General features: G+C 39.3%; 1 protein-coding gene across 5 annotated transcripts in view; it reads left to right on the top strand.

Moving 5' to 3' along the window:
- The window catches only part of LOC133511849 (receptor tyrosine-protein kinase erbB-4-like), a 286,982-nt gene that overhangs the window by 240,165 nt on the left and 32,107 nt on the right, over positions 1–14,710 (top strand). For all 5 annotated transcript variants that reach the window (XM_061840835.1, XM_061840837.1, XM_061840839.1 and 2 more), the window contains 2 exons: positions 5,673–5,771; positions 9,057–9,242. In XM_061840835.1, the coding sequence (XP_061696819.1) occupies positions 5,673–5,771; positions 9,057–9,242 (285 nt within the window). The remainder of the gene's footprint in view (positions 1–5,672; positions 5,772–9,056; positions 9,243–14,710) is intronic.

The raw sequence follows: 14,710 nt of genomic DNA on the forward strand, positions 1-14,710 counted from the left end.
GAGCAGTGCAACACATTTGAAGCTTGTTGAAAAGTTGAGAGGTACTTAAATACGCCTTCCTCTTTTAAATGCTTTGACCGTTTTGGCACCTGCTAAATCACTTTAATCACAGTTGAAATTGGATCCTTCAAAATGATAAAATAGTTTTGCCTGTTTTTTTTTTGAAGGACAAAATACCTTTTAATCATTCAGCATGCACTATATCATTAAACTGCCCCTTACCCCAATGGGGTTTGGATGACAGGAAGGAAGAAAGGAGATAAAATAGGTGACAAGGGTGGAGGAATGATCAATTTACTAATTGAGCTCGAGAGCATAGCCATTGTTTAACCCAAAAAAGTGGAGAAGGTTCCCCAAGAATAGCTGTTTGTTTTTTTTTTTTCGGGGGCTTTATTGAAATGTCGTCACAGTTCACTCAGCACACATATTGCCGAGGGCAAATGGCCATTCAGCCTGGGAACACTAAGAGCTATATTCACATGGCAATAAGATCAGTACCAGCATCTATTACACAAAGTGTAGAGATCATGCACCTATGTCATAAAATCACGTGATTTTTATTTACGCTGCCATATTGCCGGTCAAACAAAGTGCTGTTGAAAGTTAATTCAGTTAAGACGAAACTAAAATATGTCTGATAGCACGACACCCAGAGTTTTGTTCAATTCTGTTAAACATTTAGAAGGTGATGAAGTAAAGTACACAGAAAAATTAGAGATGCTTGGCATAAAGGATCCATTTTTATTGCCAAAGTTGATGTTTTCACTGTGTTGTCTTGTTATAGTAAGCAAAGCAAAGCGCACTTCATACACGAGGTCACTCAATGTGCTTTACGTGATTAAAGGCATTTGAAAACAGATAAAACATTTAAAACGGGATAAAAACAATAAAAATGACAAACAAAATATAAAAAAAGACAGTTAAAACGCCATACAGTGCAAGTAATATGGTGAAAAAGTGGATATATTCCAAAAAACATGAGAAAAACAAAGAGTTTTCAACCTGGATTTAAAAACATTCACACTTGGGGCTGACCTCACCTCTGTTGGCAACTTATTCCATTTGTGTGAAGCATAATAGCTAAATGCTGCTTCCCCGTGTTTGCTTTGGACTATTTGACCTGAGTCAGTCGATCTCAGAGCTTTACTGGGTTTGTATTCTTTAAGCATTTCTTTCATGTATTCAGGACCTAAATCATTTAGTGATTTATAGACTAGTAGCAGAACTTTAAAATCTATATTGGATAACAAATAGACGAGGCGTATTTCAAAGCGGACGGCGACACATTGGACAAGCAGTAAAGGATCCCGTGTCCAAATTAGAAATTAACCAACAGCAAAAAGCTGTGGATTCACGGACGATCATGTATAAGCTAAGTCCACTTTGGGCCATGCAGCTGACTGGTAATCTTGCAGATAAATGGAAGCGTTTCAAGCAAAGATTTAATATATACTTGCCAGCAAGTGGAGCAGGCAGAGATGCCGAAGTAAGCCGAGAGCGGTTTGCTGGTACGTGTTCTACAACGTGGAAGTCAAGATTGAATGCTTTGAAATACACCTCGTCTCTTTGTTCTACAATATAACAAGACAACACATTTCCCATTAAGAAATTTGACTGTTAATTTGCTTCCCTGTCTTGGAAAACTCGATCTACACATTTATCTGGTGAATAAATCATGGAGATTTACACAGAAAAGTTTGAAAATGTATAAAAGTCTGGACGCATACAAATACTTCGTTGCTGGTTCTGTTCTCAATCAACAATAAATCCCGCATAGTGATGGATCCACTCGGATTTTTTCAATACAAATACCAAACTATGATTTGGAAAAAATTTAAGACAGGGAGTCCTCTCCACCGTATACCTCACTGTCACAGTTTATTTTTTAAAATACTCATTGTTCTCAAATGAGTCATCTTGACATTATAAATACTTAATAATTTGATATTGAGAAGAATAATTCCAACCTGAATTGAAATGATCGCTACATAGGTGTGTGTATTTGGTTAGCCACCATCCATCCCTTTTAATTGCCGAAATCCATAAATTTGTTTCTGGTCTTTTCAGCTGGTATTCTATAGAATAATATCTTTGAAGAACTGTCTCGTCTATTGTGACAACCAACAGCACAACAGGTCTCGGGCAATTTGAAAAATCTGCTCCAGTTCAACGACTTCCGCACTGACGAGCAGCTTTGTTTGACCAGCAATATGGCGCCGTGAAAACGATGACGTCACGTGTACAATGTCTAAAAAAAAGTGGAGCAACTATAAAAAGTCCCTTTTTTTGGTGTTGTCGATAACGGTGTGTTGCAGCATCCCAACTTACAGGACAATTACAAATCCAAAAGTGACACAACTTTTACCAAGCATCCATCCATTTTCTGCCACGTATTCTGTCCAGGGTCCTGGGTGAGATGGAGCCTCTCCACTTGCATTTACTACTGTGGTCAATGCTAAATGGAGTGCATTGAAATAGAGCATTTATTTACACCATCAGCCATTCACACTCACATTAATACACCACCGAAGTGCTGCCAGACCCACAGAGAGTAACGTCAGGTTTATTGTCTTACCCAAGGACATCTCAAAGTAGACATTCAAGAGCTCAGATTTAAGCCATGGATTTGGTCAATCGACAACACGCTCTACAAACTGAGCCACAGCTTCTCTCAAACTATGGCCGATTGAGTCTTCAGTGAGTCAAAGATGCGTGCTTCTGAAATCTGGGAAGAAGAGAAAAGTCACACAAGCATGAAGAGAACATGCAAATTCCATACACGACATTTAATATATTTTTTCATCCAAGTTTAAATTAAAAGAGGTGCTTAACTCACTGTTTCCCAACATTTATCGAGACAAGGCACTTTTTTTAACACAAAAAAAATGTCACCAACGCACAAGAAGTGAGGACTGGGTACTCAAAGGATTGAATTGTTTGGCCTGTCGCTATGTATTGCTGTCCGTGATTGATAAAAAAGAGACCTTATTTGTAGTAAATCAATATTTTTTTAGACCAATTAGATGAAATTTGATAATTTCCTGTGACACACCTGAAGATCTCACATCAATAGTGTGCCACATTACACGGGCCTAGAATCACTGGGTCAGATCAATGGCATTATCTTCTTCTTCTTCTTTTCCTTTTGGCTTGTCCCGTTAGAGGTTGCCACAGCGTGTCATCTTTTTCCATCTTCGCCTATCTCCTGCATCTCTTCTCCCTGTAGCCTCACTCTTCCTCCTCGACCCCTCCCATTCATGCACATATATTCTGTTTTAGTTCGGCTAATCTTCATTCCTCTCCTTTCCTCCATCTTTTAACTGTTCCTCCGCCTGTTCCCTGCTTTCACTGCAGATTACGATATCATCTGCAAACATCATGGTCCAAGGGGATTCCAGTCTAACCTTATCTGTCAGCCTATCCATTACCACTGCAAACAGGAAGGGGCTCAGAGCTGATCCCTGATTCAGTCCCACCTCCACCTTAAGTTCTTCTCTCACACCGAGGGCACACCTCACCATTGTTCTGCTGCCATCATACATGTCCTGTACTATTTTAACATACTTCTCTGCCACACCAGACTTACACATGCAGTACCACAGTTCCTCTCTTGGTACTCTGTCATAGGCTTTCTCTAGATCTTAGAGCATCTTTTCGCCCGCTAGTATTCTGTTGAATAATTAGGTCAAAAACTCCACAGCCATCTCTCCAAATGGCTTCCATACCTCCACCATCAGGACCGACAGCCTTTCCATTTTTCATTCTTTGTAGTGCCTTTCTAACTTCCCCCTTACTAATCATTGCCACTTCCTGTTCCTTCACACTTGCCTCTTCAACTGTTCCTTTTCTCTCATTTTCTTCATTCATCAACTTCTCAAAGTATTCTTTCCATCAATTTAGAACACTACTGGCACCAGTCAACACATTTCCATCTCTATCCTTAATCACCCTTACCTGCTGCACATCCTTCCCATCTCTATCCCAACCGGGAGAGATCATTTTCTTCTTCTTTCGTGTTCAACCTGGTGTACATGTCTTCATATGCCTCAAGTTTAGCCTTTGCCACCTCTACCTTTGCCCTACATCGCATCTTGATGTACTCCTTTCGCGTCTCCTCAGTACTCTCAGTGTCCCACTTCTTCTTCGCTAATCTCTTTCCTTGTTAGGGTTAGGGTTAGGGTAACTCCCTGTATTTTGGGGTTCCACCACCAAGTCTCCTTCTCCCCTTTCCTACCAGATGACACACCAAGTACTCTCCTGCCTGTCTCTCTGATTACCTTGGCTGTCATAGTCCAGTCTTCCGGGAGCTTCTGCTGTCCATTGAGATCCTGTCTCACCTTTTTCCAAATGGCCGCAGAATATTCTTCCTTTCTCAGCTTCCACCACATGGTCCTCTGCCTACCTTTGTCTTGTTAATCTTCCTACCCACCACCAGAGTCATCCTACACACCACCATCCTATGCTGTCGAGTTACACTCTCCCTACCACTACTTTACAGTCAGTAATCTCCTTCAGATTAAATCGTCTGCACACAATCTAATCCACCTGTGTGCTTCTACCTCCGCTCTTGTAGGTCACCGTATGTTCCTCCCTCTTCTGGAAATAAGTACTCACTACAGCCATCTCCATCTGTCCCTCAAAGTTCCTTTCCTGGATGCCGTACTTACCCATCACTTCTTCATCGCCCCTGTTTCCTTTAGCAACATGTCAATTACAGTCTGCACCAATCACAACTCTCTCGCTGTCTGGGATGCTCAGAACTACTTAATCTAGTTCCTTCCAGAATTTCTCTTTCAACTCTAGGTCACATCCTACCTGTGGGGCATAGCCGCTAACCACATTATACATAACACCCTCAATTTGAAATTTTAGTCTCATCACTCAATCTGATACTCTTTTCACCTCCAAGACATTTTTAGCCAGCTCTTCCTTTAAAATAACCCCCACTCCATTTCTCTTCCCATATACTCTGTGGTAGATTAATTTAAATCCTGCTCCTAAACCTCTAGCCTTACTACCTTTCCAGCTGCTCTCTTGGATGCACAGCATATCAACCTTCCTCCTAATCATCATGTCAACCAACTCCTGAGCTCTTCCTGTCATATTCCCAACATTCAAAGTCCCTACACTCAGTTGTAGGCTCTGTGCATTCCTCTTTTTCTTCTAACGACGGATCCGGTTTCCTCCTCTTCTTTGTCTTCGACCCACAGTAGCTGAATTTCCACCGATGCCCTGCAGTTTAGCAGTTCCGGGGGCGGGCGTTGTTAACCCGGGCCACGACCGATCCGTTATGGGATTCTTTAGATGAACGCTCATATTTGTTTGTCACAGTTTTTACACTGGATGACCTTCCTGACGCAACCCTCTGCATTTATCCAGGCTTGGGACCGGCCTACAGATTGCACTGGTTTGTGCCGCCATAGGGCTGCATTATCAATGCCATTATCTGCATGAGTTAAATAAACTCAAACGACTTGAAACAGGCATCAGTGGGGGAACTCATTTGAACCTGCTTTAGATTATCCCAATACTTTGGTCCAGATGGTTGTCCATATATGGGAAATGTGGGGGTGCGTACATTACAAGCACTAATGTGCACGTGCATCAGCTGTCTTTAAATTGGATGTTGATGTTCTGTGGCTGAGCATGTTATTGTTTGGATTTCTCTCTAGGGGATTTGGATTCCAGAAGGTGAAACAGTTAAGATACCTGTAGCCATCAAAATCCTAAATGAAGCCACAGGGCCCAAGGCAAACGTGGAGTTCATGGACGTAAGTAATTCATTTTCAGTTTTCTATGTATTTTTCTCATGTAAGATTCGCTTTGGACACTAAATATAGCTACACCTGCATAATTCAATGGAATCCATTACAAAACCCATTTTTTAAATGCCATTTACCAACATAATGTTCAGTTTTGATGATTTTTTGTTCAGGTGGTTCTTCATCATCGTGAATAGCATTTCCACTTTGGGTTCTGTCATTAAGAAATTCACATCAACCCAAATAGTAAAAAGCATCACCTGTATATATATTGCAGTGCAGCTTTACACCCCTAAAATATACCATATGAGAATCAAAATGGAATATTTCCAGAGACATCATTATTGATACAGTATTGGTTTATTATATTGGTTACAGGTTGCCCACGCCGTTATGATAGATTGTTGCTATCGCCCAAAAGACTTCCACCATGTCAGCATAGTTTTAAAAGAAAAGCATCATGTACATATTTAACTTTAGTGAGTTTGAGTTACAAAGACAACAGAATAGAAATGTCTCGTTTGGCGCCTGCATACAGTACAGGATACTTAAGTACACATGTACACCAGACTCATTTTTTCCAACATTCACAGTTGATCTTGTTTCAAAAAGAAAACTGAAAAAGATCAAACTTATTACCCAATGATGATGATGCAATGCAGATGAAATGACTCTCATTAGCACACATACACATCCTGGCACACACGCACACAAAGCGACCCAGTTGCACAATTTTTAATATTTTTTATTTTTACACTTATTTTAGCGGCCGGAGAGGAAGTTTTAGTGTGAGCATTTCTGTTTTCATCAGGATGCCTTTGAAGAATACCCCGTGTTTGTGATAATTGATGCTGGGTGGGTTTTGAGAGCTTGTCTTGGCAACCAGAAGAGAGACTTAACATGGTTTTGTGAGGGCAAAGGAGCATAGCTATCTACTTCCTGTAAACATACAGTAATGCTTTTGGACAGAACAGACAAATATCATATTAGGTCTGCAGTTTGAAGTTGCTTTTGTTCAAATAGAATAAATTGTTGTGATTTTATCCAAAAATACCATATATAGAGTCACTGTTTCTGTGTGCATTAGTAGTTCAATTTCACGCCACTTCAGGTATACATGTATTGACTTGTATACTCTACAAGCAAGTACACCTTGCTGGTATCCTGAATATTGCTTACCATTTTTATACTAAACTAAGTTTTCGGCTCGTCCTATTAGGGGTCGCCACGGTGTGTCATCTCAGATGAATTTGTTTTTATGCCTGATGCCCTTCCTGACGCAACTGCTCTTGGGGAGTGGAAGCCCTAGTGAGAAATGAACTCACGACCCCTGGTTTACTAAACCAATGCTCTAACCACTGAGCAATGGGGCCTCATACTTAATACAACTAAATTCCCCTAGTACTAATGGGCACATTACACAAACCTCTGCCCAGCAGACCATTAATGATAAGTCACATGATTAGTCCAATATGGTGACACCGAGTTCTACATTAGCACAATGTAAGCATCCGCACGAAATATTGGTTGGTAAAACTTGTACTTTTAAATGTAAACAACCAACTGTTCTGTGAACTAAGATATCACAACCAAGAAAGTGTAAGATACCTCAGTTTAGAGCACACAAAATAAGAAAGAAAGCGGTTAAGGCCAATCTGAATACAATTTTTTTTTCTGTGGGAGAGAGTAATTTCCTTATTTATTTATGGACTTTTTTGTTTTTTTGCTTTGTGAATCAGTAATTGAAGGGAACAGAAAACAGATTCTCATTTGTAATCCTGACCTGGCTGCTGTAAGCAGAGAGAAACAGAGAAAAATAATTTATTATCATTTAAAAGTTGGACATGGCCCTCAAGGAAAAATAGCTGCATGTGTTAAACACAAAAAATTGTTAAGAGCAGAATTCTAGTACAACCGACAAAAGAAAATCTGATTCTTTCGATGTAATCCACTCCTATATTGGATTTTGTACACAGTCTAGAATTTAAGCATTGCAGAATGTCACATCAAGCTCACAGGTTCGGATTTAGGTTATCTGAATATAATGAAAAATATATTGTATTTTAACTACATACGTGTCGTTCTCTGCCTCAATCTCTGCATCATGTTGTTATCCAAGCCTTGTGATACTTGTAACACATTAATCCTCTTCTGTGATATCACCCCTGTTGGTGTTCACTGGAGCTTTACAAGATGTACCGTATATCTTTCTGCCTGATACGCGCAGAAACACATTAACATGATGTGTACCGCATGTGTGTTACACTACTATCTGTCTAGTGATGAATTAACCCATGTAGACACAGTACCCTGTGGTTGTGCGCATGTGTGTGTGTTGTGTGAAAGATGTTACATAATTTAGCATTACGTTCCTTCTTGCTACATGCCGTTTGAATAAATAAAAAAAAATGTTGCGGTGGATGACAATGAAGGTTCATTTTGACTTAACTGTTTTATAGTCGCATAATTTATAGCATATTTTTGTGCAAACCTTCAGGTTGTTTTTCCCCAAGCATTGTGGAATACAAAATAAAAGAATCTATCGTATTCATAATACAGGAGCCCGCATATTTATGTTCACACTTGAACTCACACATGCATGAGCTGTTACTGGACTGTTCATAGCACATATGATTTTTGCAAACACTATTTCTTATTAAAATTGCAGAAATGGTATAAACTCTTTTGTAATGCAGTAGGACCTACTGTGGTTGCAAATTCATCATTTGTGTATTTATTACATTTGGAGAAAGCCAAGAACCCCGGGGCGCAGCGAGCCACTTTGATGAAATAAAATTCTACACATTTTTGACTTGAGTGGAACCTTGCTGCTTCCTTCAAGAGAAACTAAAGCCTAAAACAGAATAAGGAGCCCTGTGATCTTTCTGTACTTGTAAACAGGCTGAATGTTCTGCTAGCAGGATTTGAACTTGTGCTTTTACTTCTCTTTTGACACCAACCATAAAATGGCCACTGACAATATTTACAAAAACTTCCCATTTGAAGTGCATATCATCTTACTGCATTATTTTGATGACAGCGTATTTTTCCTCTCACTGCTCTTGAAAAGACTGGTCATAAATGTACTTTTTAAAAATACCAAATGAGAAGAAGAAGAAAAATTAAAACCTTTGTAGTAATTAAATAAGGATCTGTGCTGTTTTTTTAATGAGACCTGACAGGTCCATCATGCACAGTCACAGCCATCAGTCTTTGTTGACAGAAGGTAACACCTACGTCCGCCCATATTTCTTTTCCTCAACATACCAGAGAATACGAATTTGTGTCTTTCAGGAGGCGCTGATCATGGCCAGCATGGAGCACCCTCACCTGGTGCGTCTGCTGGGCGTCTGCCTGAGTCCCACCATCCAGCTGGTTACGCAACTGATGCCTCACGGGTGCCTTCTCGACTACGTCTACGAGCATAAGGACAACATCGGATCCCAGCTGTTGCTCAACTGGTGTGTCCAGATTGCTAAGGTAAGCATGTAAACAGCTCACTTTTTAGGTATTCAGTATATTGATGTTAAGCTTGGTTTGGTGGGTTAACGGATGAATTGTGGCTGCTTGGAAGATGGTATTTGTTTCTCGATGATGATTGCGGTTCCAGACACCTTCTTTTGTGGTCTATTCAGTGGTTGTCTTACAGAACGTTGTCGTAATTCTGATGTTCCATCAAAAACGTCATCTTTGCTATTGCACTTACTGTACCAGCGCATAAGATCCTATACATCTTGTCTCACGCGCATTAGAAGTTATGTGCATAAAATGTGATGAAAAGAGAGACTGATATGCTCAAACCCAAGTTCAACTGATTCCCCTCTAAAGCAGATAAAAGGTTTCTCTCTAGTTAAGATGAAAAATTTTGGTTAAAATCAGGAGCTTATTCTCCAGGTAGTATTTGAAATGGATTAGTGATGATGAAAGATACATATACGCTATTGTGTTCTGAATGTCAATAATAAGGTACCAAACAACAGACACCAAATGTATACACCAGTATACAGTATCTACAGATACAAAAGTCTTGACGAAGTACTTGAATCAAGTGTTTACTGCAGTTGAAGATGTCGTGGGAATTCTACTCACCTCAATCAGCGGGTCATCAAACAATTTGCTTTTGAAGTTGTTATGCAAAGAGATGGGAAGTGGAATTAAAAAGGATTTTCCAATTATTCCACTCACAGATTTTATACAAAAATACTTCAGTTTAATGGTGGTTCAGTTGGAAGCATGCAGGCATGCTTCCAGTGGGAAATGCTACTCATCAAACTACATACTTACCAACACATTGTTTCACAATACACTTCCCTTCAATGCCGTGCAGCGCAATTATTACACAGATAACGCTTTGGAAAAGTGAACGAACACAGCTATACATTCATAAGTATACTGTTTGGCCGCTGTGAACTGTTGTTCCCAAGGACATACAGTATTTATTGCACAAGATTATGTAATATGAACAGTTTTTCTTTTCTTGTCGCTGCAACATCTGTAATGGCACAGCCATATTCTCCCATATGCATTAGATGGAGAATATGCCCAGTTGCCCACTTTTCTGGCTGTAAAGATTCTCTGCTTGAAGTTGTCACTTCAAAACTTTCATGCCAGGTACACACTGCGGCTGTAGCACCCCAATATGTGGCCATTCCATGTCAAATCTGTCCTGACTTACTAAACACATGTCGAAGGTTGTGTTGTTTGTAATTTTTTTTCAAGGACATTACACATACATGGAAGAATATCACCCTTAGAGTGGTCAGCTGTCACATTACGTATACATCACACACATGAAGTGTCCAACGCAGTTATAGGTACACTTTACCCCCAACAGAAAATACATTCCAAAATTAAATGGAATCGAGACATATTCCCTCTGAAGAAATATTTAATTGTCTTTGTTGTGGACTCATGCATCGATTCTCTTTCGGGCCACGCAATGTTATGTACTCCAATCTGTTCAAAGTGACGGAACTTCACTGCCAGAGGTAAATCCCTGTGCTCCCCCTCTGTCACCAAAGCCACATCTTCATAATGATCACTACCTCAAGAGATATACTAATGAGCAGATTTATCAGTGCTATGATGTATGCATGCTTTATTTTATTCTGTTTTATCTTGCTGTATCTCCTTTTTACAATGTGCTTTTTTTTGGGGGGGGGGCTTGCTGAGAGTAGGTTTTCGTTTTTTTTAAGCTTTTATTACCATTTTCATGCTATTTAACTTTATGACATACAGAGGATAAATTGTCCACTGTCACATCAATCATATGCATATGTGAACTATAATCTTTTAAGTAAGCAACAATGTTATCACATTTCATTTTAAATGTAATACGAAAATATTGTAATTAGTGGAAAAAATATCATATTAAAACTATTTGAAAATATACTCTTGCCTAACTGTCCCTAAATCTAAACCTATACAGGGTTGTTAATCGATATTATTAATTAATTTGAGTTAAATGCTTGAATTTTCAATTACTGTCTTCTATAGTTTAAAGCATATCGTTGCTGACAAGCACTGCTTGCACTAACAACATGGCTGTAAACATAGAGAAGGTAGTTTTCAGAAACAGTCAGTGTTGCCATTTTAGTCACTTTTTCAACCCCTGTGGTGCTTATATCCCAAAACAGCCACAAGCACCCAATTCCTGACTCCCAACAATATAAATATAATCCCTTTCAGATTGTTTCACACATGGCAAGACGGAGCCCAGTGTCAGCCAATCATGGAGTCAATCACAGTGAACATTATCGAAGACAAGGTGCACAATTTATCTATACTTTAAAAGAGCAGGGATTTATCGACCTGTTGGAAACTTTTGGTGTTTTGCATATGTGGTTCCAAGCTACAAATAGTTCTTTTAAAGTCACTTTGCCTCATCTGTAAAACTGCTGAGAGCTGCAGGGGTGTTTCTTTTCAACAACAGACACGCAGACCAGCTGAGCCATGAAGTTTGATGGCCGGTGTTATGTTAAATTGTTTCCAATTGAAAATGTTAATTTATTTAAGATTGTTTTACATACGCTTTGGCGCTATTTTGACAAGGGGCATTTTTTTCCAATGTTATCTTTGATGAAAAAATATTTGCTTCTTTGAAATTTGATGTAAACTAATGCTGGGGGGCAAAAACATGTTAAAAAGCTTGCATTTGGAGAACTAAAACAATTCCCATAAAGGGGGAGGAGAGTTAATAATTGTCCATTTTTTCAGTAGCAAAAGGTTTGTAATTTAAAATTTGTGTTTAAGTGTATTAAGTGTTTCCCAGTAAGATGAAATAATCTTAACATGAACCTTTTTTTTTTAACCTCCTTTTGCTCAGTTGTTTTGATGGTGTTGTCAATCAAAAGCAACTTGCTTTACTGTAATTAAGAAACAAGGATTTGTTTAACTCCTCACATCGCTTGCTCACCCGGAGACTAGACTAGCCAAAATACGTAGTATGACACACAAACACACGCGTGCATGCACACACATGGGAGCACTATGCAGAAAAGTAGATCACAGGCCTGAAGCATTTGATATCGTCAACTCATGTCTCCCTAAATCCTTTGCTCCTCTTCCAGCTCTAACAAATACCTGCACCCTCTTTTTATTCAAAAAACGTTGTTTTCTAAAGCTTTTCAGTGGTTGTCTTTGATTGGTGCATAAATAAGACTTGATTTCGGATTTTGGACTAGTCTCTGTCCCTTCTCCCGGGAAAACAGCTCCCTGTATTTGATTTGCAAAGGAGGGCGGGCAGGTAGAAAAGCATTGTAATATTTTTAATGATCGTGGCTGGTTGACTGGTTTGTTTGACCAAAGCTTGGCCAAACTACCAGCATAAATTTCTATGGAATATTGACGCATTTCCAGAATAGCACCAAGTAATTAAAAATAAATATAACATTCAACAGCGCAGCACAGTGGATCACCTGGTAAAGCGTTGGCCTCACAGTTCGGAGGTCCTGGGTTTTATCCCGGACCTGCCTGTGTGGAGTTTGCATGTTCTCCCCGTGCCTGCGTAGGTTTCCCTCAGGCACTCCGGTTTCCTCCCACATCCCAAAAACATGCAACAATAATGTGTTTGTCTCCATGTGCCCTGCGATTGGCTGGCAACAAGTTCAGGGTGTACCCTGCCTCCTGCCCATTGACAGCTGGGATAGGCTCCAGCACTCCCCGTGACCCTCAGGAGGATAAGCGGCAAAGAAAATGGATGGATGGATAACATACAACATAACGCACACAGTTATTTCCACCCTTCAGTGAAAACGCACTAGATTAGGATTATTCCTTCCTGTGGTAAAATAAACTAAATTGTACTTCTCAATATTTACAAGTCGTGGTGGCAGGCGTAACGTTACTAACACTCTGGTGACTGGCTATCATTGCAGTTCTCATTGCATCAGTCTGTGTTGTACGCCCCCATTCCCCACTAAATTCTCTTTAATAGAGTGTTGCTTTCTATGTAGCCAGCCAGGTCTTGGAATACCTTTCATCCGTTAACAAAAAAAATGTACAGAAAGAAACTCAGATTAGTCTTGGACTAACTCACTGTTGCTTTATTCTGTTATGCTGTTGGAAACAAGCCATGGCAGTAACCCTATCTCACACTTTCAGTCTGTCTGTGTCTCTAACAAACACACACGGGGCAAAGTACACTTGAAAGGATGAGTCAGGGTATTGTAAGAAACGTATGAGTACAAGCTGCTTACACAATGGATGGGCATGCAAGCCTTTAAGTATCCAAACTACTACTACAGACTAAAAGTTGGAAAATTGTAATGAATATATTTCGTAGTATTTGCTCGCAGTTTTAGTTTGAAAGTTGAACTTGAAATTGATTGCACCTAGCATGTTAGAACCCCTCTCTAAAAAAACACTCCAAATTCCATGTCATATTCCATTTTTATCAATGTTTTAATATTCTGCTCTTTTATTGTCAGTTTTGAGGTATTTCATCCATCCATTTTCATAGCTGCTTATCCTCACATGGGAGTGCAGGAGCCTATCCCAAACTATATTCGGGCAGGAGGCAGGATACACCCTGAACTGGTTGCCAACCAAATGAAAGGGCACATACTATATGAACAAACAACCATTTATACTCACATTCACATTTAAGGGCAATTTAGACTGTTCAATTAACATGTCATGCATGTTTTTTCGGATGTGGGAGGAAACAAGAGTACCTGGAGAATACAGTACACAAACAGGCACAGGGAGAACATGCAAAATCCACACAGGCGGGCCGGGATTTGCCAGGATTTATGTTTGTTTGTTTTCTTTAAAAAAGCATGACAGTAATTTTGTTTATGCTGTGTGTAAAGATTCTGTCCATGCTGATTAAATTACTACTTTTTACACAATCTTATATAACTGATTTTCAGTACATTTCAGTACATTTTGGGACCGCTATATTATTCAGGTTATTTCAGTGGCCATAGTTGTTTTTTCATTCTTTAATTGTAGGGTACTGATAATTTAATGTCCCGTAAATTCTTGAGTATAATGCATCCTGAAGTATAATGCAGAGTTGACCTAAAAAATCAGGAAAACCACCACCAATTTGCTGCTATCCATATGTTCAAAATAGTAGGAATTATGTGTATTTCTATTTTGCTAGGTTTGTACGTCCGTATAACAATCATTAATAATAATCTTTGTGCCATACAGATGCAGCGGTAATATATATCTTGGGACAGGCGACAGGGCATGCTTGTTGTGGTCCCTGTAATTGTCAGAACAGAATCCCTGAACCAACTCAAATAAATGCTCAACGATGGCATAACATTTTATTAATACTGTTGATAACACATATTACACTCTTAAATAAATAAACTATTTGACATTTTGCATTAAATATTTCTGCATAAAACATTTGTGCATAGTGCACTTTATTCACTACATTACACATCCTTGACCAAGACTTCAAAAGAAGCATCTGACTCATCTCCAATTTGAAA

This window comes from Syngnathoides biaculeatus, chromosome 14 (genome assembly GCF_019802595.1).
Source record: "Syngnathoides biaculeatus isolate LvHL_M chromosome 14, ASM1980259v1, whole genome shotgun sequence".
In the NCBI taxonomy this organism is placed as follows: domain Eukaryota; kingdom Metazoa; phylum Chordata; class Actinopteri; order Syngnathiformes; family Syngnathidae; genus Syngnathoides; species Syngnathoides biaculeatus.